Genomic DNA, 25,839 nt, shown 5'->3' on the forward strand with positions numbered 1-25,839 from the left:
TATGTACTAGTGCTGATTCAAGTGGAGATTTACCTGCCCACAATGTGACTAACTCGGGCTATTCTTCCTTGCAAATAAATTGCGGTCATCATCATCATTACACTTCGTTAAGTCCACTGCCGGACAAAGGCCCTTCCAAGAGATCTCCGGGATTGCACACGTCTGCACCCAAAAGCTCTGAGCTGTGATGCTGTGAGCATCAGATATGTTCCTTCATGTTTATCTGTTGCACTGCGTAAAAAAGCACCTACATCAAACATATAAATCAACTCACTCGGATTGAGCCCGGTACAGAAACTTAGCATATACTAGCTTTGTTGCTTTTAAAGTACTGAGTGCATAAGGAAGCTATCGTGTTGAAGGAATGATGGAACAAGGAGGACAGCACCTGCGTCTCCAAGGACAAGGGTGAAGATGAAGAAGGTGCTGTAGGGGCTGCAACTAATTACAACTACACGCCGAGCTAGTTGTATTGATACATGCAAAAGAAAAATTTGAGGATGCTTGCATCAGCTCACGTTTCCAACTCGTCAATCCATTTTTGTGTCATACGGACTGGTCCAATACAGGGGAGTACAAATAGCAGTTTCCGAGACCGAATCGAACAAATATGAATCGAGCAGTGCTAGAAGCTTATGAAATAAAATATAGAATACATTTCAAATAGTTTTTTAATACTGAACAGTCATTTTCACCACTAAATATAAAACAATCTTCATGTCCTAGTATATTCACAACACTAAGAGCAAATGAGCAGTTTATTTGCATACTTGAGACTCATTGGTGAGTGCGAGTGATGGTGATTTAGCTGGAAAAATCTGCCTCCCTAGGTGACATAGCATGCTCCACTATAAAACATGGCATATTTTATGTCCACTATGGCCACAGGAATGATATTTATCACACTTTTTCTCTAATTTTGTACTTCAATACGCAGTCAGCAATTCAAAATATTTGTTTATATATATATGTATAGCGATTATTAATTCAAATAAAGAAACAAATAAGGAAATAATCGATTTGTTATCTGAAACATTCAGATATTTACACACCCGTAGTTTAATATGAAATGGTCCAGTACGAGCTGAATGCTTATAATACATAGCGGTAATGATGACAGCAGATGCAGGAGTTTGCATTTCATTTCAAGAATATGCTATGCATTACTTCTTTAATCTCAGCCAAAATATCGGACAAGGAAGGGTTTTGAGTGGAAATCAAATATTCCCTTTAATATCAGTGCTAATGCGTCGGTATCATCCCTCCCCCCCTCCCCCTCTTCCCATACTGCAATACAATCGGGTTTCAAACAAACCCAAGAAAGGCACAACCTATGTGTTGACATAGAAGACGGAGCCGGGCAGGCCATGTAATGTGCAAGTAAGATGACCGTTGGACCATACATTAGAGTCAGAGAATGGGCGCCAAGAAAAGGGAAGTGCAGTCGAGGACGGCAGAGAATCGGGCGGCACGATAAAATGAGGAAATTTTCACGCACAACTTGGAACCACCTAGCGCAAGACAGGGGCAATTGGAGATTCATGGGAGAAGCTTTTGCCCAGTAGTGGACATAAAAACAGGCCAATTATAATGATGATGATGATGTAACGACATGGCTATGTTACGTTAGGTAAACATGTCCATTTGGCTTCGTCGTCCAAACATGAAGAAATGAGGAGGGTTGATTATGGGCAATGGCTTCATGGCCTCTGAGAATATCTTCAGGGACCCCAAGGGGCTCACAGATTCTCACATGCACTACAGTTAATGCGAGTTCCACAAACACCTCACGGTAAGTAGACATGACTCACCCGTATAGAAGAATGCAACGCTGAGTATGAGCATCTTGCCCGTCTTCATGAGCTTCACCGACTGCCCTGCAGGGAGACATGGACAAGTTAACAGCAATCTGCTACACAAGAAAAACTGAAACTTAGCTGCTGTGAGCACTGTCGCATACACTTATACGTTACACAGACCCGTCTGGCAGAGCATTAAAACCTGCCCAATCACTAAAACATGCCCCACTAGTGATCAGCTACCCTTCATTCTTTATTATTCATGATTCACTACTGTAATCGCTTAAAAAATAAGCCAACACAAAGTGCACAAAATAAACTCTCTCTCTTTTTTTTTTTTTTTTTTTTACACATTGCCCTGACATTTGTTACTTTACTGACAGATAGTGTGCTTCTTGCAAGATCTATCCTGTCATGTCATTCCAACTGCTGCAATATCCCTATCTGTTTGCCCACTTTAATTTTCCTTACCTTATTATTTATGCATTTCTATTAAACATAACAATTAAATTCACCAAGCTTTTCTTGTCTTCACTGTCTGTCACATTGTATGACTGCCCAGTGAATGTAACTTGTCAGAGAAGGGTAGGCAGAGGATGTATCTGTGCAGAAAATAATAAAAACTAAAAATAAATAAATAATAAATAAAAGAAATCATGCAGCTGCCACGCTCTGTTGGATCTGTGTAAGAAAATATTATGGGGTTTTACGTGCCAAAACCACTTTCTGATTATGAGGCACGCCGTAGTGGAGGACTCCGGAAATTTCGACCACCTGGGGTTCTTTAACGTGCACCGAAATCTAAATACACGGGTGTTTTTGCATTTTGCCCCCATCGAAATGCGGCCGCCGTGGCTGGGATTCGATCCTGCGACCTCGTGCTCAGCAGCCGCAGCAGAAGCAAAGCAGAAGCAAAGCTTCAGTTAGCCAGCAAGATGAAATGTTGTCTTGCTTTTATAAGTAAATTGTTGCTATGCGGTATGACTCATGCACCAAGCATCTCAAACGATGAGCTTACATCAAATAACCTGGTAGGTCGTTATGAGGCGTTATTCTGTCTTTCTGCGCATGCGTCTATGGCCTAATGCATAGACCATCACACTGCCGTGCTGGGCAACTGGGTTCGAACTCACCATTGGTGACATACATTTTTTAAATTTTTTTTATTGAGTATCTGTACTCGGCGAGATGGACAACAACACACCAAGCCCTGGGGAGGTAGGCAAAGAAAGCTTCACTTGAAAGGAAAGGTTCATGAACAGAGCATGAACAGTTACTGAGAGTCACTGAGAAATGACATGCTTTGAAATGTTTGACAGCAGTATCCGCACATCACTGGAAGAAGTGAATTTATGTAAAGAACATAGACAAGCAAACAGTAAAATGCTGTGCTTGGCTATTGCAGTTTATGTGAACAGTAAAACTGTGGTGCTAATTGTTCTGCGGGTATTTCGCGGGAGTGACTAATCTCTTGGCGTATACTAACTGAGGAAAAGGAGCTAGCAATGCCTCATGGATGGGCAATGGCTAGGGGCATTACAATATTTACCGTTAACTAGCCTTACATCACAACCGCCATGCATGACTGATGACAGCCATATATAAATGTAGTCTCCGAGTGTGAGCTTGACATAATCACACAGGCGTTTTGTATTCGTAATTTACCCAGAACAAGCCCAGCTATTCCACCCCATTATTTCATGAATATGTTATGTTGCCTTACATACAATGCTGGACTAGTAAGTGCTTTTTAACAATCTTGATGCAGGCACTTTGGCAGCACGTACTTACGAAGTTGTGGATATAGATAATGACTGCCGGATGTGAACTCAAGAGTGGGCATTCATTTCTTATGCAATCCATGTGATACGTACACAATGCATCCATGAAGCCTGACTGTACAGTCAGCTGTCTGACATCAACTTGTGACGAGGGACCGCTTTTTTCCTCCCTGAAAAAGCACAAAATGCGAAGACAATAGCAAAAAGATAATGAAGAAAGGAATACCGAGATTTTGATAGACGACACGATAAGGGTCAGCTTACGTTTCAGTTTGGCTGTTTTGGCGCTGAGGAATTCCACCACCTCTGAGCAACAGCAGAAGCAACATGCCGAGAATGCCGATGCCCGTCAGAGCGCCGTAGACCGTTAAGCGGCTATGCCGGTCGATTTGGTCGAGACCTTGGAATTGGATGTAGACAAATATGTTGCCCCAGATGAGACTAAAACAGAGATTAAGAAAAAGAAGCAGAGGGAGACACTTTTTTAAAGTTATCTGCACACCATTAAAATCCTAAATATAAGCAAGTAAAGAAAAAAAATACAATATGCAAGGATAGACCACATCATCAAACCCTGATCGGAAAGTGCTTGGAGAATGCTGAAAGTCTGTGCATCACAATACGCAACAGCTTACAGTCAGTCCTACATAAGTTTTCTATTGTTTTTATTACATACACTATGAGCTGTATTATGTGACGGACACAGAAGCCTCTGGGTGCACTTGTGAAGCATGAGTTGGCATTTAAGAAAAATGAATAATGAGGAAGCACTGTAGAAGATTCTGTGCGAATAAGCTGTGTAAGGTGTAAAAAAATCTGACTTATGCTGTCCATGTCGGTCTCCGCTTGTTTATTTAGAACAAGTACGCAATGTGGAGGGCAAAAAAGAAAAAAAAAGAACGGTATCACTACCTGGTACTTTGCTATGGCATAAAAGATGCGAAGTGATGCGAAAGGAAAAAGGACAGGACAGGAAAGAGCGTCACTCGCAACTGGGTTTGTCCGGAGCGGACAGTTGACTTTATTAATGGAAGTGATGGCATGCGCAAACACATCTGCAGTGTTTGCAACGAACTGCAACAAAATTTCGATTTGGGTAAATTGGTCGTAAATGAGTAGTATATACTAATGAAGCAGCCTAGACAAAGTTTCAGGGGCTAGCAATCGTCTAATTTTTTTTATCAGCGACCTTCAAACGGCACCTAAGCAGATTACATGTGCACCTGGTGGTTAGCTGCCATGACGTAAACCCCAGCACATTGCCTCCAAGATTTTGTGAGGCGTGGTAGAATATGCTTATGCACAAAGCAATGTAGCAAGTCAATATTCTTAGCATAAGCCAAGGAAACCGTGAAATGAAATAATTTTGAGGAGCACTTACACATGGGTAGCAGAAAGAAATGTGTACCAGTGCAGCATCTATATTTCTTTCAAGTAAGGCACACCTGTCTTGAGCAGTGATACACGAATAACACCACGGACTTGGTACAAGAATATGGGCACATATTCAAGATTATGCCAGCAATAAGTGATAGCTTAAAGCAGTGTTCCATGTGCAAGTCCATATTCGTGTTGTCACATTCTAAGTTCTAAAAAGGAACGTCGAACTAAATGACACAGGTTAGAAGGGAGCTAAAGAGATGCATTCAATCGGCTTAACTGGTAAAATATGCTTTAAAAAAAATTAGATTATGGGGTTTTACGTGCCAAAACCACTTTCTGATTATGAGGCAAGCCGTAGTGGAGGACTCCGGAAATTTCGACCACCTGGGGTTCTTTAACGTGCACCTAAATCTAAGTACACGGGTGTTTTCGCATTTCGCCCCTATCGAAATGCGGCCGCCGTGGCAAAATATGCTTTCAAAATGCTATTTTCGTTACTTTGTCAGAAGAACATTGTTTATCACTACACAGAAAGCGAAGTTCAAGCTTCACTGTCTCGAATTTCGTGCCAAAGCATCGGTGCCAGTTTAACCTTTTGAAAGTTTCTATATTTACTGAACGTGCACCAACAAGCCCAGCTGCAAGTACTGCTAAGTATTTTCTCATATTTGGGCAATTACCCAAATTACTGCAATTACCAAGTTACCAAAGTTACCCAAATTATAGGCAGTTACCAAATTATTTATCATGTTTGGGCCTATACCATTAAGCAATTTACTAAAGCAGGGCAGGTGCTCTGAATATCCGCGAAGTCATGGCATGGCTATGGTCATGGCGAATTGGTGTGGAAACTCCAGGATGGCGGCGTCACCCCGCATTTCTTTTTTTTTTTTAGAGTTTTTATGGCATACCAAGATTCCCGTCATGGTAAAAGTGGAGTGGCTGACTTGCTATTGTTTAAGCATGACTTACAAGTACAGCTCGACCTAATATTCCTCCTTGGCGTCCTAAATTCTAGTGCACCAATGTGAAAACAATAAGAAATTCTAGTGGCCAACAAAACGAGCTAATACAAATGGCATAACAGTAAGCGATGCATAGGCAAGTTAAAATGCATCATTGCAGCCTAACCTGCATTGCAGCATGGCCCAGAAAATGCCGCTATTCCGGGACATGGTGGTGCTGTCAGAGTTGATGGTTAAAAAGTTCCCTTGGCCTGTCCATATCACTGCAGGCAAATAAGAACTTTATTAAATCATGCTGGTGATTTATGCCAGGTACTTGAGGCAATAACAATGCGGAGACCTGCGTATTTATTCCGACAACCTTTCAATGAAGATTTTGGATGCATTCGTGCATTGCTTTCAGTTGTGTCTTGCTAAATAAAGCATTGATCTTTTTTTTTTTTTTTTTGCTCTACACTATTCAGTAAAAGACTTGGAATCATTGTTTTCCTCATGCATCTGGACATTTAGTTGCCAAGAGGCAATGAAACCAGTTTACGTGTAATTTCATGGCGAGATGCACATAGAACTGAAGATATAATTAAAAAGATATTTATTAATTACTTTTTGCGGATGGACAGGCAAGAAATACTTTCAAAGTGCTTTATTGAATGACGCGAACCAAACTATGATCTTGTTACAAAAATGGAGTGAAAGGAAAACAATTCAATACGTGCATACTCTTCTTTTAAGGTTGTCTAAACAAAAACGAAAGTCACTTCAGAAGCAGCACAATTCTACAGAATGTCAAAAAGAGAGAGATCAGGATAGAAGTAAACAAATAACATTAGAGCAATCAAAACACGAAAATTCAACATCTGTTAATAGGGGTATGCAGAAGTGTAAGGCGACAAAAGGCCACATTCATTCTTTCAGCAAGAGCATGTTTCACAAAACATGTTTTATTTCATGTCTGATAATGAACAGTCACCTTTGTGTTTGGGAATTTCATTATTCGAGAATGATGACTTGTGAATGCGAGAATCTTAATACAATCAACAATTGGTTTCATGTAGCAAAGGTAGCATGCATATGAGCGTTGTGCCCAACAAAGAAGCGAATGGAATTGAATTTAATTTAATTGAATTTTGGGGTTCTACGTCGCAAAACCACGATTTGATTATGAGGCACGTCACAGTGAGATAGTCCGGATTAATTTTGATTACCAGGGGATCTTTAATTAACGAGCCCCCAATGCACGAGACACAGGCGTTTTTGCATTTCGTCCCCGTCGAAATGCGGCCGCCGTGGCAGGCACTTGGTCCTGTTAACTCGTGCTTAGCAGTGCGGCGCCATAACCACTAAGCCACCGTGGCGAGTAACAAACAAGCGATAGAAGCGAGATCACTGTAAGACAGATAACACACTGTAAAGATGACGTACGTGCCATGTAAGTCATATTTACGATGCAATGCAGCCGGCACAGCACAAGCACATGCACTCAAATATACGAGAAAACGAATACATGACTATAAGTCTACGAAAGCCTTCTGATGGCTGCTTTTCGCAAGAGATGTCCAGTGCTACACCTAGTTATCCTTTACTGCACCGAATATTTTAAATTGTGCAGATGGCTTGAAAGACAGTTAACACACCTCATAATGAGTCAATCTTTAAAACTGCCAACAAACTGGCCTTGCGGCAACAGAGAAAAACAGACCGAGGAGGAACAAATTCTAACACATGCTCCAACATCCTGCATATTTTTAGACTTCCTTAAATGTACCAAAGCTTTAAGGAATCTACTAAGGTCTCAAGAGACAAATGCGTATGTTTAACTCAGTAACGTTTGTCGTTGCATGACTACCTAATATGCAAAAAAACATTGCCCTAAAACACACTTGTTTCACCTGCCGGCACACAGGAAGAGCCGAAATAAAGAAAGGTACGTACTTGCAGCACCCACCCCGATGGCAACGGACGCAGCATATAAACCCCAAGTTACAGGAAACAGGAACTGGACTACAAATATGCTGCAAAAGACAAGCACAAGTCGCAATATAAGCATTGCCAGAAAAAAAAAAATGCAGATCCAATGCACCTCTTGGAATCTACGTGAAGCGAAGGTATTGTGAAGCAGTTAATCAAATGCTATAAGTTTGCCCATTTCCTTCCTGTGTCATTGGCATAATGGAAATGGGCACGCACACATGCGCTTTTGCGCACCCGTGCTACACAACGTGACATACACGGTGATCATCTCAAAGAGCCAGTCGGTGTTGGCACGATAGTAGTGTACGTGCGATTGTGGCCTAATGGTTAGAACATCAGGCTTGCTGTGCTAGGAGACCAAGGTTCTATCCCACCATTGGGCACATTATTATTATTATTATTATTATTATTATTATTATTAGTTCTATATGAAAAGACAGCAGCAGCACCGAGCAGCCACGGTCAGAAAATTCAGAGAGGGTTCGCAAAGGAAGTTTCACTTTCAAACGTCGCAGCTTTCAAAAAATTGTGAACTAGTGAGTTCAATTTATTCATTTTTTATCGTTTACTTGTACAAACTGCAGCCCTATGGAGAGGACTATTGCAGGAGATCCCAACACATTGCTGAAAGAGAAAAATACTTAAATGTGGAGGAGTGGGGGGGGGAAAAGGTTTAGAGCCAACAATACTAGGACATTCTAAACATCAGTAAAGAGCAGATACTACAATAAACTTAATTATAACAAAGTCGAGTCAAACATAGAAGTGCCTTCATTATAGTCACTATTGGTTATAAGCATATGTTCTTTAAATGCTAATATCAATGAGAAACAATATAATGCACTTCGCTGTATCCAATAATTCCTTATATCAGTGTTCGTTATAATGAGGTTCGATTGTATAACAAATATAAAGCAAAATACAACACTCGTCGCAAGTGAGTGCAGCTAAAAACTCATCTAAGGGAAGTGAATAAATGTTCCCGGCTATAGGAAACTCCAGCAGTGTCCTGTACGAGTGAAAAAACATTCAAGCCGATATCAAGTGTGATATCAAGCCTTTCAGTAAAAGGCTACGACCACTTAAATGCAAGAAGAGAAGCAGCTAAAGATCCAACAGTAGAATAAACCAGAAAAGTTGCGTACTTATATGTGACGGCACCAAAGAGCATTGTGTACTTGGGGCCGAGAAAGCTGATCACCGAGGGCGCCAGCCAGTTGGAGATGGCGAAAACAGCATAAATAACAGCCAGGCTGCAGTGTCAAGTGACAAAAAAAGAAAAGGCATCTGTTGAAGTGGCAATAAATCTTCGAGAACCTTGTTCATATGTTTGAGTGCCCTAAAGGCATGTTAATGCATTACACAGGAGAAGATGTAAAAAGACAAGGACCAGTATGATGTGCACTCTGTAAATGGTACAGAAAAAGGAAACGGCATTGATAAGGACTGGATTTTATCAGATATTGGGTAGCTTGACAAACAATGTGAACACTGCTTAAGAACTATGTGGTTCTCCCAAACATCACCCATTCAAGACTAGACAAGCACAGCATTAAAATTTTCCAGACGAATAACAGCTTAGCTCCTTTTGAGAAGCCCAGAAAGCTGTTACAAATATTTTAAAGTGTGCCTGAATGTACTTAATGTCAGCAGAACATTTTTCCTTATAGGAATGTGCAGCCTACTGCAAAAAAAAAAGACAGTTAGGACCAGTTGGCCATTGTCGGCAATCACTGACTAGCCATTTATTTTCTCGCTGCAGAATGTCTATAGACGCTCATGTAAGCACAAACGGAGTCATCAACATAAAACAGGTTACGGAATAATGAAAAAGGTATCAGAAAAAAAACCTTGTGCAGTGAAAAAAAAGAATATAGTTCTTCTCTTTTGCAAAAATAGGTAAACAAGCTGCAGATACACATACCTAATTACATGTGTATAATTACACATACACTTAGTGAAGACAGAAATAAAGACAACAGAAATGGGCAACTACTATTTATGTATGGAATAGTTATGCATTTAACTGTGGGTTCAAAGCTGCCATCTTAACAAAAGAAGTGTTTGCAAATGTCTATGCAAAGGGCTCATTTATTTATTATTTATTTTTTTAAATACTGCAAGCCTTGCGGAGGTCAAAACAGGAGGGAGGTAACATACATACAAAATAAAACACTGAATGTAAGAAAGAAAGAAAAAATGAAAAATCGAAGTACAGTACAAAATGCAAGAAGCATTTTGGAAACATGTATTAAAATATAATGCAGCGTTATGCAGTCAATACACGAAATATTTGAATGAACACAGCATCAGATGTGGGAAAGTATAACAAGTAATAATGTCACAGCAGAGAGGTAACGAGTGATAATAAATTATAACAATATCATAGCATTACACATCAGCACAAGCACACTTGGCATGCAAACTAATATCTGCTTCATTTCAGTGCGAGCAGTTTGGAAGGGGTTGCGAACTTCAAAGCAGAACGGGGATGAAAGGTGATCTGTACCTGACGTAGCCATCACCAGTGTAGCTGGGGTCTTCATTGTGGATACTGTCAAGGACAACTTTCTGTAATGAGAGAGAGAAATAATTTTTACCCAACAGAAAAACCTAATGGTAATTTATATTGGGAGGTATGGACAATCATAACGGTCAGTAAGCTAATTAAACAGACACACAGTCTACAACAAGAACCACTCCAACTTTGTTAAAGATGTACACTGTCTCTCTATAAGCCAATCTCCTTAAAAAAGCAGTACAAGTTAACAGCCAACCAATGTAAAGCGAACTACTTAGGTAAGTCAAGTTTACACCACTTCATAATTTCTCCACTGCTTCCTCCAGAAAAAAAAAAGGACTAAGAGACAAACCTGATTTCGGAGTGGTAAAGCTTCACAGCAAAATATATGCACTCAACAGTAGTGTCTCCACAATGGTGCAATAAAAATTAAAATGGTCTTCGTGTGGTAAAAGCGCAAAGCAGAGCAGGCATGATATGCATCAAGTTAAACATCAAAGTATTCTCGCAGTAAAAAAAATAAACGATCTTCTAGTGATAAAGCTTCACTGCATCATGGATATTCCTAACAGAAAAGTATCCTTACAATACTCATTTGAAGTATTAGTAGTAATAGTAATCGGTTCCCCCTTCACTCCCCCTTCACTCTACCCCCCTTCACTCTACTCCCCCTGCCAGAATTAAAAGGATGCTAACAAGAAAAAGGTATTGGAATTAATTAGCAAATTACCCTTCTACAGAACATAGAAAAAAATCGCACTCTCGCTCGAAAGGCAAAGCATTGACTGCAACGGCAAATCATTAGACACATGTATGAAGTAAATTAAGGTTAGCACTTTTATCGGCCATATGAATTGCCATAAACACTCGCTTACTAACTAAATTAGCAATCATGGTGTCAAGCACGCACATGCAAGCATCAACAGATCTCACTCGATGACCGCGGGCGCTGGCTATCAGAACACTGGCGTGGTGAAGAGCAGCAGAAGCGGCGAGCAAATTCCCCTTCGTGCTGCCTCTATAGCTTTAACGCATCTCCGAAGCTAAAGATTGCACGACCTCCAACGCTAGGCACGCGAGAGCACAGCGCGCACGAAGCCATCAGCCATCTCTACTCGCGTAATATTGCACCCGCCGCAGATTATCCAAGATAGGGCGCACGCGGCCGCGCTCAACCGTAAAGCCCCTTAAACTTCGTAAAGCAGCGACGCTCTCCACCTCCGTCTTCACTCCTCCTCGTTTCTTCTCTCTTTCACGCTCCCTCCTCGACCGTGGCGCCGCCTACGCTGCTCGATCGTAGCAACGGCGCCAACATGCGCTCCTCGCCACTCCGTACACGCGTCTCGAGCAAAAATGGCGCTCATGCACGGCGCGAGGGCCCACGTGATGCTGTTGGGCCAATAGCGACGCGGCGTCGGCCTGAGCGCGCGAGTAGGAGGCGGCATTCTTCAAAGCGTGGCACTACTCTACGAAGTTTAAAGGGCTTTACTCAGCCGCTCAGCCGGGCTCGCGCGCTCACCTGCCTCCTCTCTCCCCCTCACCGCCTCTCGCACACAACGCTGGGCGAGCGGGAAGGCGGCGCGGATCAAGCCAGGCGCGCGTCAAGCCACCATCCTTCTCGGCTCACCCTCTCACGCTTTTTCCTCTGCCGACAACATATGGCGCCGCAGGCAGCGATAGGGTCTTATCGCACTTGAACCTTACACGAAAAATCACGGCGACGGACACACCAGGAAATTCGCCCGGATTGTCCCTATAATTGCTGTCACAATAAAAATAAAACACACCGCGAGAAGAGACAAATATAAGACGGGTGGCGACCTTGGTTCCCTCACCACGACGCCGTGACGTCATGAATTTGGACGATTTGAATTTGGTCTTGGCTGGGCATGGTTAATTTTCCGCCGGCAAAAATGCACTACAGAGCGTTCTAAAAGAACCAACGGCTAAACTTAGCTAGTTTCAAGGACTTTTACTTAGACACGACGGCCGCCTAAGAGCGGGAACATAGACATCACACGGATGTATGCCGGCGCTGGAATTTCGGCGCGAACTTAGAAAAACAGAACTTTGACATTCAAATTTTCCCTTGTGATAATCCATTGCCACGAAATAAAAAAAGAACACGTCTTCAATGAATATTTTATCACACTAAATTTATTTTACTTGGTGTATATCTTTGGCGTCCCTTCAACTTTACACCACTGGCGTCAACACTTAATTCCATAAATTTACGTTAAAAAGCAGGAGAGTCCACCGTCCTGCTCAAGATAATTATTCCAAATATTTCGAACGCGTACGTTGCTTAAAGGGGACACTAACGTGAAAAATGATTTCTTCTGCATCAGTAAATTACCGTTCTACAACACCAAAAACGCCACTCTTACAACGATAAGACTTTTGGCAAACCAGAAAAAGCGCAAGAACGAAATACGGGTGGCGACGCCTATTTGAGTTTCCGCACCTGGGGGCTGTGACGTCTTGGATTTTGATGGCATCTTCTAGGGCCTACTAATTATATACAGCGGTACAGATTGACTAAATTGTGTTCTAAAGGAACCAAATATTAAACATGGCAAGTTTCGGGAACCTTTATTCAGCCAACGCGGCCCAAATGCGAAAAGATACTTTGGAATCCCTGACGTCACGCTGACGTACCGGCGCTGGGGTTTCGGTGCGAAATTCAAATACTGATACTTGGACCTTCATTTCCTCATCTAATAATCAAACTATTTTTTTTAATGACTGCCTGCAGGGCTCTCAAACAATGCTCCATTAGTCTAAACTGATTTATTGTTTCGCTTTAGTGTCCCTTTAACTGATTGAAAAAAAGGGACATGTGTACCGCGCAAAATACGGCATACGGCCGAATTGAATGTGACCGCGTGCATGGTCGACACTATATGTACACGCTAGCCGTTGTTCGTGCTTGCTAACAACTGTAGGTGCATTGCGCAAATTTTCATGTGTTGCTTTGGATTCCCGTTTCGCCGCATCTGACGACGAAAGTGACGTACAGCATATTATTCACACAATGTCACCATTTTTGCGTCCACTACATACAGTCGAGCCCACCTCTACAACGAAATAGCATGTATAATGAAGGAATAATGCTGCCCCGATTCTATTGCGAGCTTTGCGGTGCGCGACCTTTACAACGAAATTACCTGAATAACGAATAATATCGGAGGCCCCAAGCACTTCGCTATAAGGGCGTTCGACTGGATATATATATATATATATATATATATATATATATATATATATATATATATATATAGTGGCCTCTTGTGCTCCCGTGTGACACATGTCTTGTACTCTCTAGGGGCCCCGTGGAACGTAACACGTGTGCGTCACAGGGTCACAACCCATACATGTCACGGCAACAGGAAATGTCGCGAAGCATATGTCAAGGCAAGCACGGTTGCGCGTTGTGCGGGCTTACAGTGTTGCGGAGCATGTCGTATATAGGAACAATGTTGCAGTAATATCGAAACTGCGGTGTTACCGATGGGAAACCAGCGACGGAAGTTCGCGTGCCCACATCAGCGCCGTAACACATAGCCTAGCGGGCGGTGGAAACAGTTTTCAGTAGCACATATATATGCTGCGATTTCGCCTCATCGATTTCACTGCCCATCTCTGGGGCACGCGTGTCCGGATTCTGGCCTGTCTGGGTTCCGGCGTGCTGGAACGTAGAGAGAGAGAGAGAGAGAGAGAGAGAGAGAGAGAGCCCTTTCATGAAAGGCAGAGATTTTAGCCGGCGTATGTGGAATGTACGAGCGCATGCGCTTCTCCCAACGAGCATGGGTATGGCGAGCCCTTGGCTGGACGCATCTATACAGAGCAAAAGCGAGCGTACGTTGATGGAGGTGAGCGTCTGTTATCATCCAAAATGTCGTACGCTTTACGTAACACCCCTCCCCCCCCCCCCCCCCCCCCGCCTCCGCAATCGGATGGTGTGCGGTATATCTCAGCCGCACACTCAAACTGCAGCAGCGCCTCCTGGCCAGCGCTGGTTCCTCATAGTGTTGGGAAACAGCAACGCTTCATATTAGATATTAGAAACGAGCACATAAAAAAACCAAGACAGAGAGATAAAACGAGGTGCACTGCGAGCTCATCGTTTTATCTGTCCACCCTGGCTTTTATGTGCGCTGTTTTATATTTAATATGAAGCATATGCATTCTACCAACTCGCCGAATTGTTTTGCGAAAATGTTGCAATATACATATGCGGTCTTACGTTGTGGATAGAGTGTAGCAGAATATTCTGTACACTCTAGTTGTGGAGCATATATGTATGACGTCTAGCGTCGTGGTGCCTGCCATATACATGTTGCAGAAACTGCCTTGTGGCTCAGTAAGCACGTCATAAACAAGGAAAACTGCAATTACAGAGTAGTGCGGTCCATCCGTATAAGGAGCACGTATACGTTAGGGCAACAATGTTAGCATATCGACACGTCATATTTCTACAGCCTGTTCCTTTTCTTCTTTTCTTTTAAAGCGAAAGCTTTACTGGCCGCGAACTTGCGATTTCGCCGCGGCGGTGCTGCGAGGGGGCACATGACGTCACACCGCGTTCCTCGTCGTCGCGTTCGCCTCCGCTCGCTTCGCCAGCTGCGTCGCATGCCTGATAACATGCCGGAGGATTGAAAAGGAGAGCTCGCGTGCGCCGCAACCACAGTTGAGGCGACAGTATGGACGGCGAAAATTCTGATAAGCAGGAGGAGGCCTGGAATCGACATCGGAACGAGATGAAGAGGAAACGAGTCGCCCAGGAAACAGACGAACAGCGCGCCGAACGACTGGCTAAATGCCGCAACATAGCTAGACAACAAGACCAACGTGGACTTACAATCAAGATTAACCAAGACTAACCATGCTATGCCTTAGCTTTCGCTACGTATGTCCTGGCATAGCCGAGCTAAGCCACTGCCAATTTTCTCTCTCTCTCTCTTTCTTATTTTTTTTTACAGCGTATCTAAGGGATACTTACTCCAGGATAGTCTCCGTGTGTGAACACAAAACTATCATAATTATAAATTGGCTCCAGCGTCATAGTCGTCTCCACAGCTGGCTCGTTGGCGCCCCTCGGCGCTACCGCGCGAATGCGCCCGTGCCACAGGTCCCGCGTTAGTCGACATAATTAATCATCTAATTAATTATTTAAGAAACGCAAATACGTAACCAATTTTACAACGAAGCTGTTAAGGGCTACTTCCCCCAGGATCGTGTCCTCGTGCAGACATACCTCCCCATGCGTGGGCCCATCCCGAAGACAGTGCAGTGCCGGGCCGACCCGCAGCGAAGGTGCAGTTCGCCCATTAAGGGGCCCACACACACAGCTTCGATGGTCATCCTTCTGGACAGAGTGGGAGAGCACCGAATTTCTTTTTCTTTCTTCTTCGTTCTTTTTTTTAAAGCAATGGACAATATTGTCACCCAGCTATTACAACTAAAACAGCTTACCACCGACAGATCGGCAAAAAAACGTCTGCCTTTAGCAATCACTGGTCCTCGGAGAGCGCGCGCGCAACCACGAACTTCGTCGTTCTCGCCTTAAGGGTCCCGTGTCATCACGTGCAAACTTATTTCGCGTCAATATGCATAGTGCTTCAAGGATTCCGTATTCACACGCTAAAACAGGAAGCGAACGTGGCACTACATCGTCGTATATACACACGCCGGTCCCGTCAAAGACGCTGGCGCGCCACATCGCGTCCAGCGCCCGTACACGGACTATACCACACACCATATTAGACGGAGCATGTACAGTACACACGTGCTCATGAAGCAGTGGCGAAAGTGCTGACGAGACTGCCAAAATAAAGAAAGGAAGACGGCTTGTCAAGCGGTTCCAGAGCTGCGTGTGTACGCATCGTGTGTACGTGCACACAGCTTTGCGGCGACAGCTGACTCATAACCCAGCGCTCCGCAGACAGCGCACGCTCCTGAGGCCGCATACACATCCACGACGTGCAGGTGCTTTGCACGCGGATGAAGCTGTTTGTCTGACGCTGTCGTCTGTCGTAATGGTATCGAAATGTCGCGCGGCAATTCTTTAATAAGTGGGGGGGAGGTCTAGCTTTGGTTCTTTCGATCTCGCGTTTGTCTCGATCGGCCTCGACAACTATCGTGCACACAAAAAAAAGGAACAAAAGAGAATTATGAGATAAAAAATAAAGAACGAAGAAACAGGACTATGACAATTTTTGAAGCCTACATTTTCTGTTTGCTTGTTTTGTTTCGTCTTTTTCGTACTTCTTTTCTTTAGTTTCACTTGTATTTTTCTGGTGACGGCTTCTTACGTCGTTCTACAAAGAAAAAAAAAATAAAAGGAAAACGTTTACACGACTCCTTCATCGGAATAAACATTGCTCCCCTTCTGACTGCCGTTCTCTGGGTGTGCGAAATAGTCAAGTGCTGCGATGCGGCCGCAAGAGAACGTACTATGTATAGATGACCCCACTACATGAAACATGTGAGAAGAGACATCCGGGAATAGACGCAAAAGATATAAAAGGATCAATTCCACCAGTATATGCGTACGTAGCGGCGAAGTTCTGATTGGCATGCCATGGCTGCAGGCTAACAGCTGTATTCCTCTCAGAAGTTATCATTAATTAACACAATTCCCGTAATTAACATAACAAAATTAACATAATTAATGCTCATGCGAGAGGTCCTCTGCTTACACTCACGTGGGTGGTGAAGCTGCACACAAATGTCAAAGGGCAACTCCGACGATTTTTCGATGTTCACTGATTTCAATAAAATTTTGGATATACGTTCCCTTTTGCACTCTGATTATCTGTGCCAAACTGCTGCAAGTCATTTAGTTTTCCTGAAAACGAATTTTAAAGATTGGTTGCATTTCCGATCTCATGACTTTTTGCTGGCCACCCTGTGTTTGTGACGTCTGAAACTACACTGTCGCTGAAATTGTCGCTGAATTCGCCGCTGTCTATAGTTCGGAAAATCTGTAAAAGCTTCCTGTGTCGTCAGGAGACATTATCAGCTTCGCTTCTTTGGCGTTAGCGCCACGTGTACTGCGTGTTTAGCACGTGTTCTGCATGTTTCCATTGTGATGGCGTAGCATCTGACGTCATCGACCCATCGTGACGTCACACAAAGCGGCTACCCGTTTCGGTTTCGTTATCTCGTTTATTGGTTATTTGAAATTAATAATGAATTTCTAAGCAAATTGACGAACCACCCTACCGGTGACAGCATGCCATTTGAATATGACAATATCCTGATGTGGTTAAAGAGACGCCGCAGTTGCCCCTAAAGGATAGCAAAAGAAAAAAAAAGGAAGGAAAAGAAAGAAAACCGAACCATTTCTTTCACAGTATATTCATGACGAAATTTTCGCTTTACCCTAAAGTGACCAAATATGTTAAAATCAATAGAAAATTCTGTCATTCAGCGTAAAAAAAAATTATGCAAGAATTTCTGTAGACAAATTTTCAGTTTTTTTACTTCGTCTATATAAATTTTTTTTTTACAGCGCATGGTATACGTGATGAAGGATCAGGGGCGTTTCATACATTCAGGCCCTTCGAGAAGGGCACCGAGCAACTCGTCAGCCGCTCGTCACCTCATCATGCAGCATGTTTCACCAGCGCGGGCCACAGATACCACAGGCAACATTGGATTCCACTGGATGCTAATTGGATTTAAATTTGGATTCTCTGCATTTTCTGATGGCTGGTCCGATTGTTCCCTGAACAATAAACATTAATCCACCGCGAACTATGCGTTAACTTCTTCTATTAAGATTTATCAATCACGAAGTGACGTCTAAAATTTTTTCAACATGTGCGGAACACCTAAATTTGATGCCACTGTACACTCTTAGCCAAAGGCCCTTTGGGGTGTGTATCTGCCACACAACGATAATCGTCATCTGCCTTGCTTGCGTTTCCTTTCTTGAAAACGCCGCGCCCGCTACTTTCCTGTCGGGAGTGCTATGTCATGTTGATAACGCGCATGCCGTTCGTTACTGGGAAGTACCGGGCTCGCAGCGTTAAAGAAAGGAAATGCGGACAAGACAGAGGACGTTTATCGTTGTGTGGCAAGATACAAACCAAAGGGCGTAATTTTGTTTTATAATGTAGAGACGGGCCCAATGATGCGAATGTGCCCGCGGCAGCTTGAAATACCTTGAAACTCTCTTCTATGACGGACATATATCGGAGGTGTTCCTCCCGTCTCTTCCAAAGACAGGAGGATCACCACACTAAAGGGGGAAGAAAATGACAAAAGAATGGATCCCTTTCAGCTTTCTATCTTTCTCTCTTTCGGTCGTTGTTCAGGAACAGGAGTACAATGTGCTATATACCAAATACTGACACCAACGGGAGCAGCGCAGTTCCAATGGCGGCACGGAGTACATATTCCGTGTCAGGTGACAGCATGCACACGTGATCTAACTCAAAAAAGGAATGCCGCAACAGCGAGACATATAGCCGATTATTATTTTTTATGTTCGGATTAAATTTCGACTATACTTAACCTTGAGCTGATCTGGAAGAACATTCCACTCCTTGCCCGGAGTTAGCGATATCGCTTTACGTGTTGTTAAGAACGGCCCAGCTGAGGTGCAAGTGTTGTCAGCCAGTTGCGACAACGGGCGTCAACGTTTCCTAGAGTGCCGCCGCAAACCTCTAGCCACGGCGTCACTAAATCGCCATTGTGATTGAATGCGTTCGGCGGGCCAACTATTGTTACCGAACCCACCAACGCGGACCTGATCTGCCGCGAGCGGGGGAGTTGCCGCGGGAACGTCGTCGGTGCCCCCTTCCCACGCGCCGACCAAGACGCAGGACAATGGCTACTCGGGCGCGCTGCGAGTGTCCGCTCCGAGTTCTACGAAATTCGTGTGGTGTCGGTTTCGGACCGTGAACCTGTGTGTGTGTGTGTGTGTGTGTGTGCGTGTGCGTGTGCGTGTGTGTGTGTGTGTGTCCAGGCGTGCAAACACGCCGCCTCTCCCCGTCCCGGGGAGAGGCGGCGTGTTTGCAATGACTGGACGAACGTTTCCGTCCCCTTGAAATCAAGGGGAGGACCGTGTGTTTATAAACCGCTGTTGTGCGGCTGCTCAACACACTCTCTCAAGCAGTCATGTTAGACTGACACTCTCTCAAGCAGTCATGCTAGACTGATGTACTTTTCTAAGCAGTCATGCTAGATTTATGTAGATACTGTAAATAAACCCATATTCCTCGTTCTCGATGAGAAGCAGTGCTTCCCTTCATCAACGTCCTCAGCGTGGATAAGTTGGACGACGGCATGGGCCAGCTACCTTCTAATTCATGCCCGACTCCAATCTTGACAACGGATCACGAGCGATGGGATTGAGCCCCCAATCATAACAGTGCCCCTTCAAAGCACCGCACATTATAATGCGCGGTGCTTTGGAGGGGCACGTAAACGAATGAACGAAGTTGCGTTGTATATAACACACCTTCCTTCATTGTGGGCAGAGCCTACTGCCTCATTAATGGGACGCCGAAGAACAATACGTCGTCTGGTTAAGCACTCTTTCAAGACTCGATTTGCATTTATTCGGCGGGAAAAATTGTGCAATCTAACTTTTTATTTTTATTTCACGCTCGAAGTGCAGCGCCGCATACGTCAGTACGACGTCGCGGACTTCAAGTATTCCCGCATGTCTGCACCGTTGCTATTCTTCAAAAGTTGTAATAAACTTATCATCGGTTCACTTATAGAACGCAATGCAACGCTTGTTTTGTCGATAAATCGATAAACTATTAAAGAATGTAGTCCCCGAGCACACGCTGTGGAAATCTCACGGAGCTGGCGCGCGGGGCCTTCAAACACGCGAGTCTTTCGCTTTAGCGTAATTTCCGGCTATAACGAAACACTCCGCACAATGTGTAGCTGACTGACGTATCGGTTATTCCCTGAATTGCAATTTACCAATACGGCTGAACTTACTACTCCTCCTTGGTGTCCACTGATCTCGGGGTTATCTTAGAGGTAAAAAAAGAAATTCAAGTTACGTATTGTGGGGATGCGCGACTCTCGCGCGTCCCGTGATATGTTTTTCCTGCATAGCTCCCTTTCCCTGCAATCCCGCTTCGCCGCGTGGCCTGCGTGACGCCCGCGGCAGTCGGTCTGGTTGAGGCGCAGTACGAGAGATGGCGCGAGTGTTGCGCTGCTAACGCCGCCTCACGGCGGGGTTACTTGGGGGTGCAGGGGAGAACACGGTGGGTATTTGGCGGCGGGCCGGCGAGTGCTGCGGACGTCCCGCGCGCGCGCCGATCCATGCTTCTGCGAGACCGCCTCGCGTGGCCTGCCTTCGAACGCGCCACCGTTCGCGTGACCGTACGCGCGAACGACCAGGCCTTGGGATCCAGCATGGGGCGAACATATTCGCTCGCTATCCGGTCGCGGTGAGTCGGACTTCTAGATTTGTCGCGCGCCTATCGGCATGTTTTGTGGATAGCAACTCGGCTAGCAGGCACTGATCTATGAGAGGTGCAATAAATGCCCTTGTGATTGTTTGCTCTACTGTGTTGTCGTTCGTTTGTTCCAAGAGCAAGGAAGGAGAACCCCACAGTATAAGAACGGGCTACGTCCGTTGTGGTGGCGTAAAGGCTAGGGTTTTGGCTAAAAGGCGACGGCTTGTTCTACACCATTGCAATTTTTTTCCAATACGCGCGAGCGTTGGCCGTATGGAACGATAGCGGCGGGGGGGGGGATCGCCAACAGTACATGCACGGTCGCCCACATTGTAAAATAATGTGCACCCTTGAGCGTGAAAAATGGTGCAAATAGATGTGTCTATAATTAACACCCTTAGAGTGTGATTTATATAACCGACACCCTAAAGGCGTGAGTTACAGACACATTTACACCCTTTTTCACTTTTAAGAGTGTAAATTCTTTTACAGTGCAAGGCAATTTTCAGTTCGAGTGCCATCTGCATGCACTGTTCACTTCGGGAATGTCCATCTCCAAGGCAGTATTTAAAAAAAGAATTGCAAGACTGCACACGGTACCTGCAAGCCTAATCAGCCATCCATGGGTGCGTGCGTAGCGCACAAGAAGTGGTCGCCAAAGCAGGCTTCTCCGCAACAACGGTGCCCGTAGGGTGAAGTTCACTTCCGCGATTCTCTTCATTCGAATTACTACCGACATAGCACCACGAGGACAACGATTTAGCATGGAAAAAAAATTCAGTGACGATTCAGCGGTAAACGCGAGAGAAATGCGTTCGCACTACGTCGGACGCCCTTGGAGGTTCCGGATACATGATTTAAAACTCGTTCACGACATTCCAAAGCATTATTCAGGGGCCGTATATTCTGAAACGACCCACTTCGGCGACAGTATCGCCGTCAGACGGGCTCTGATTGGCTGGTTGAGCAAAATCTGATGACGTCGCTCGTCCGATTTCGCTAAAACAACCAATCAGCACGCGTTTGACGGCGAACTATCGCCGAGGCGACAGTATCGCCGAAGTGGATCGTTTCAGAATACGGCCCCAGGAGCTGCACTCTACACCCGTGACCTCCCCCACGTGACCGGCTTTCCACACTTCACATACACACACATACACTTGTTTTCTCACTGTGACACTCCTGACGCGAACGCATTAAAAGAAAAAAAGTTAAATTCTGGGCTTTATCCCAGAATTCCTCCCAACTTTCCTGTCGAGAACGCTCCCGTCATGCTGTTAACGCACATGCCGTTCGTGACTTCGAAGTACCGGGCTCGTAGCGTTGAAAAAAGGAAATGCGGACAAGACAGATGACGATTATCGTTGTGTGGCAAATACACTCTTAGAAAAATTTACACCCTTTGGGGCTTATCTTGTCCCACAACGATAATCGTCATCCGTCTTGCCCGCGTTTCCTTTCTTTAACGCGGCGAGCCCGGTTCTTCCCAGTCACGAACGGCATGCGCGTTATCAGTGTGACGCAGCATTCTCGACAGGAAAGTGGCGAGCGCAGCGTTTTCGAGAAAGGAAACGCAAGCAAGGCAGCTAGATGACGATTATCGTTGTGGAACCAATATACACCCTGGGGGTGCAACCGTTTTAAGAGTGCTTAATCTTAACCTACACCCAAGAAGGGTGTAAGGTGCAAGTTATACACTCTTAAATCGGTTGCACCCTTTGGGGTGTATATTTGTCCCACAACAATAATCGTCATCTGCCTTGCTTGCGTTTCCTTTCTTGAAACTCGGCGCTCGCTACTTTCCTGTCGAGAATGCTGCGTCACACTGATAACGCGCATGCCGTTCGTGACTGGGAAGTACCGGGCTCGCAGCGTTAAAGAAAGGAAACGCGGGCAAGACAGATGACGATTATTGTTGTGGGACAAGATACGCCCCAAAGGGTGTAAATTTTTCTAAGAGTGTAGATCGATTTACACCCCCGTTCACTTGTAAGGGTTGTTACGTTTCGCCTACAACGCGCGGTAATGCCGGCGCGGATGCAACGGACGCAGGGGCTTCGTTCAAAGCGGCGGACATTTTGGCCCGTGCGACGCCGCCACAACGCCTCCCCGCCAAGCGTGTCCAGGCGTGTTTCAGTGCCACGTGTCTTCGTGTGTGCGTGTGTGTGTGTGTGCCCTCGCTTGTCAAAGCACGGCAGCCGGGGAGCGGAGTTCCCCGAATGAGGAGCCTGGAGGTCTCTCGGCTCAACCGTTCGCGCCGTCGTGTGGGCGGGTTGGCGATGCGTCACTGCACTCGGTTCAGCAGGTCTCTCGGCTCGACCGTGCGCGCCGTCGTGGGCTCATGCTCCGCCGTCCCGTGACCTTCATCCCGTGACCTTCCCTTTTGGACCGCGACGCCGAGAGTATAAGAGCAGCTGCCCCCGGACGCCAGAGGAGAGGCTCCGATTTGTACTGTTGAGTTACGTGCTCTCCCGTCTCTCCACTTCGGTCGAACTGACCGGCCGCTCTTTTGCTATGTTAGAATAAACAAGTTGTTCTGTTACCAGTCTTCTCTTGCTTTGCCGGGACCTTCGGATGCTTCCAGTGCCCCAGGCCGCCAGGCCAACGCTACCCTTGGGGCTTGCGACCCATTGGCAATAACGGGCGTCAGCACCGAGACCCCATCAACTCGTGCCAGCGGTGCGATTCCAACATCTGGTTGCCAGCGGTGAGATCGCGACAACGGAGGCCAGCAGCGAAGAGATGCGGTTGACTGTATGCTGAGCAGCACAACGACCATCCGGGAGCAGTGCAACGAGCCCTGTGTCACGACTGGTTGCCTGCAGCGGAACGACTGCGCTGAAGTCTTGGCTGCAAGGTTGGGTGAGTGCGGGACTTTCTTCTTCTGAGTTTTGCCAGGCTTTTGTTAGTGTTAGAAACAGAGCTGGTAATTGTGGTTGTCGTTGCTACCGGGTTAGTTTGCGGCAAGACAATAGTAGGCAGTAGAGAAAGCAGCATTCAGAGCAGCCATGGATTTGAAGTCGTTGCGCAAACCGAAATTGCTGGAGCTTGCGAGAGAGTTGGGTCTGGATGTCTCAGACAAACTCAGAAAACCAGAACTGCTAAGGGCTATTCTTGAGTTAGAAGCTGAGGATGACGAGCTGTCGGAATGCCTTGAGACCATTGAGGAGAGGGAGACGGCAAAAAGACAGGAGCGTGAACTTAAAGAACAGAAAGAGAAAGATGAGCGCGAACTTAAAGAACAAAAAGAGAAAGAAAAGGAAGAGCGCGACCGTCAACACGCTTTGGAAATGAAGCGTCTCGAGGTAGAGATAGAACGCGCTCGTAATGGAAGTCAGGCACACGGTGCAGGAGAACGAGTATTGTTCAAAATGACTGACCTGATGCGGCCGTTTAAGCTTGGAGAGGACATTGGTTTGTTCCTGGTTAACTTTGAGCGAACGTGCGAGAAGCAGGGGTTCTCTCGGGAAACGTGGCCACAGCGCTTGCTCACTTTGCTACCCGGCGAGGCGGCCGACGTGGTCGCTCGCTTGGAGAGAGAGGAGGCAGAGGATTTCGACAAAGTGAAATCGAGTCTGCTAAAAAAGTACCGGCTGTCAGCGGAGGCGTTCCGTCGGAAGTTTCGGGAAAATGAGAAAGGCAGAAGTGAGTCATATACAGAGTTTGCGTATAGGCTTATGTCAAACATGCAGGAGTGGCTCAAAGAAGAGAAAGCGTTTGGTGACCACGAGAAAGTTCTGCAGTGTTTCGGGCTAGAACAGTTTTATAGTCGGTTACCTGAGAACGTGCGGTACTGGGTCTTGGATAGGCCAGACGTTAGTACGGTGGCTCGAGCCGCTGAGCTAGCCGAGGAGTTTGTGACGCGTCGGGCTCGTGGAGCTAAGGACGGTCAAAAGGGTGAATTTGGCTCCAAGTTTGAGAGGCCGAAGTTCACGCCCATGAGAAAGCGGTTCGAGACGAGGCGAGCGCGCGTGTGTTATACGTGCCAGAAGCCGGGTCACTTTTCGGCGCAGTGTCCAGAAACAAAAACAAAAGTCGTGTTTTTGTCTTTATGCAGCACTGACGAGAACATGAAGCTTCTCGAGCCTTACATGCGAGACCTCCTCGTGAACGGGAAAGAGTGCCGAGTGCTTCGCGATTCCGCAGCTACAATGGATGTAGTTCACCCCTCTTACGTAGAACCCGATATGTTCACGGGCGAGTGCGCATGGATCAAGCAAGCAGTGGAAGCTCATAGCGTGTGTCTGCCGGTAGCAAAAGTGCTTATTGAAGGACCTTTCGGAGCACTTGAGACGGAGGCCGCAGTGTCATCTATGCTGCCCCCCCAGTACCCGTACCTATTTTCGAACAGGTCCGATCACCTCCTGCGCGAGAAGGGGCTTTTGTTTGGTGAGGCTAGCGTTCAGGCCTTAACCAGATCGAAGGTTCGGGAGCTCGCTGCAAAGGCGGTAGTTGCGGGGCCGACGTTGTTGAAAGATAAGAAAGGGTCAGAGGCGCAGCAAGCTGGTATTCAGAGCACGCCCGAACTGAATAAAATTGAGCCTGTAGCGTTAAAGGCACCAGATACTGGAGAGGAAAATCCCGACACGGGAAAGTTAGAAGAGCTGTCTCCAGATTTGCTCATCGCGCCTACGTCAGACGGACTTAACAGGTTGCTAAAAGTCAGCCGGTCGGCTTTGATAGCCGAGCAAAAGAAGGATGGCAGCCTAGAAAACATACGCTGCATTATCAAGGAAGGTATCGCCAAAAAAAATGCTCGCTTTGTGGAAAGAGGTGGGGTCCTGTACCGGAAGTATCTAGACCGCAGGGGAGTGGAGTTCGATCAGCTGATCGTGCCTCAATGCTATCGTCAGGATCTGTTGCGCTTGTCGCATGGGGGTTCGTGGTCCGGACACCTAGGAGTTAAGAAAACTAAGGACCGTCTCTTGCAAGAGTACTATTGGCCAGGGTGTTTTCGGGACGCAGACCACTTTGTGAAGACATGCG

General features: G+C 45.7%; 1 protein-coding gene across 3 annotated transcripts in view; it reads right to left on the bottom strand.

The window, feature by feature from the left end:
• The window catches only part of LOC126525953 (UNC93-like protein MFSD11), a 52,600-nt gene that overhangs the window by 12,847 nt on the left and 13,914 nt on the right, over positions 1-25,839 (bottom strand). For all 3 annotated transcript variants that reach the window (XM_055067842.2, XM_050173950.3, XM_050173951.3), the window contains exons 2-8: positions 10,409-10,470; positions 9,045-9,152; positions 7,861-7,940; positions 6,095-6,191; positions 3,845-4,021; positions 3,674-3,750; positions 1,812-1,877 (exon numbers count right to left, since the gene is read on the bottom strand). In XM_055067842.2, the coding sequence (XP_054923817.2) occupies positions 1,812-1,877; positions 3,674-3,750; positions 3,845-4,021; positions 6,095-6,191; positions 7,861-7,940; positions 9,045-9,152; positions 10,409-10,470 (667 nt within the window). The remainder of the gene's footprint in view (positions 1-1,811; positions 1,878-3,673; positions 3,751-3,844; positions 4,022-6,094; positions 6,192-7,860; positions 7,941-9,044; positions 9,153-10,408; positions 10,471-25,839) is intronic.

The sequence above is a fragment of the Dermacentor andersoni genome, chromosome 8, assembly GCF_023375885.2.
Source record: "Dermacentor andersoni chromosome 8, qqDerAnde1_hic_scaffold, whole genome shotgun sequence".
Classification (NCBI taxonomy): domain Eukaryota; kingdom Metazoa; phylum Arthropoda; class Arachnida; order Ixodida; family Ixodidae; genus Dermacentor; species Dermacentor andersoni.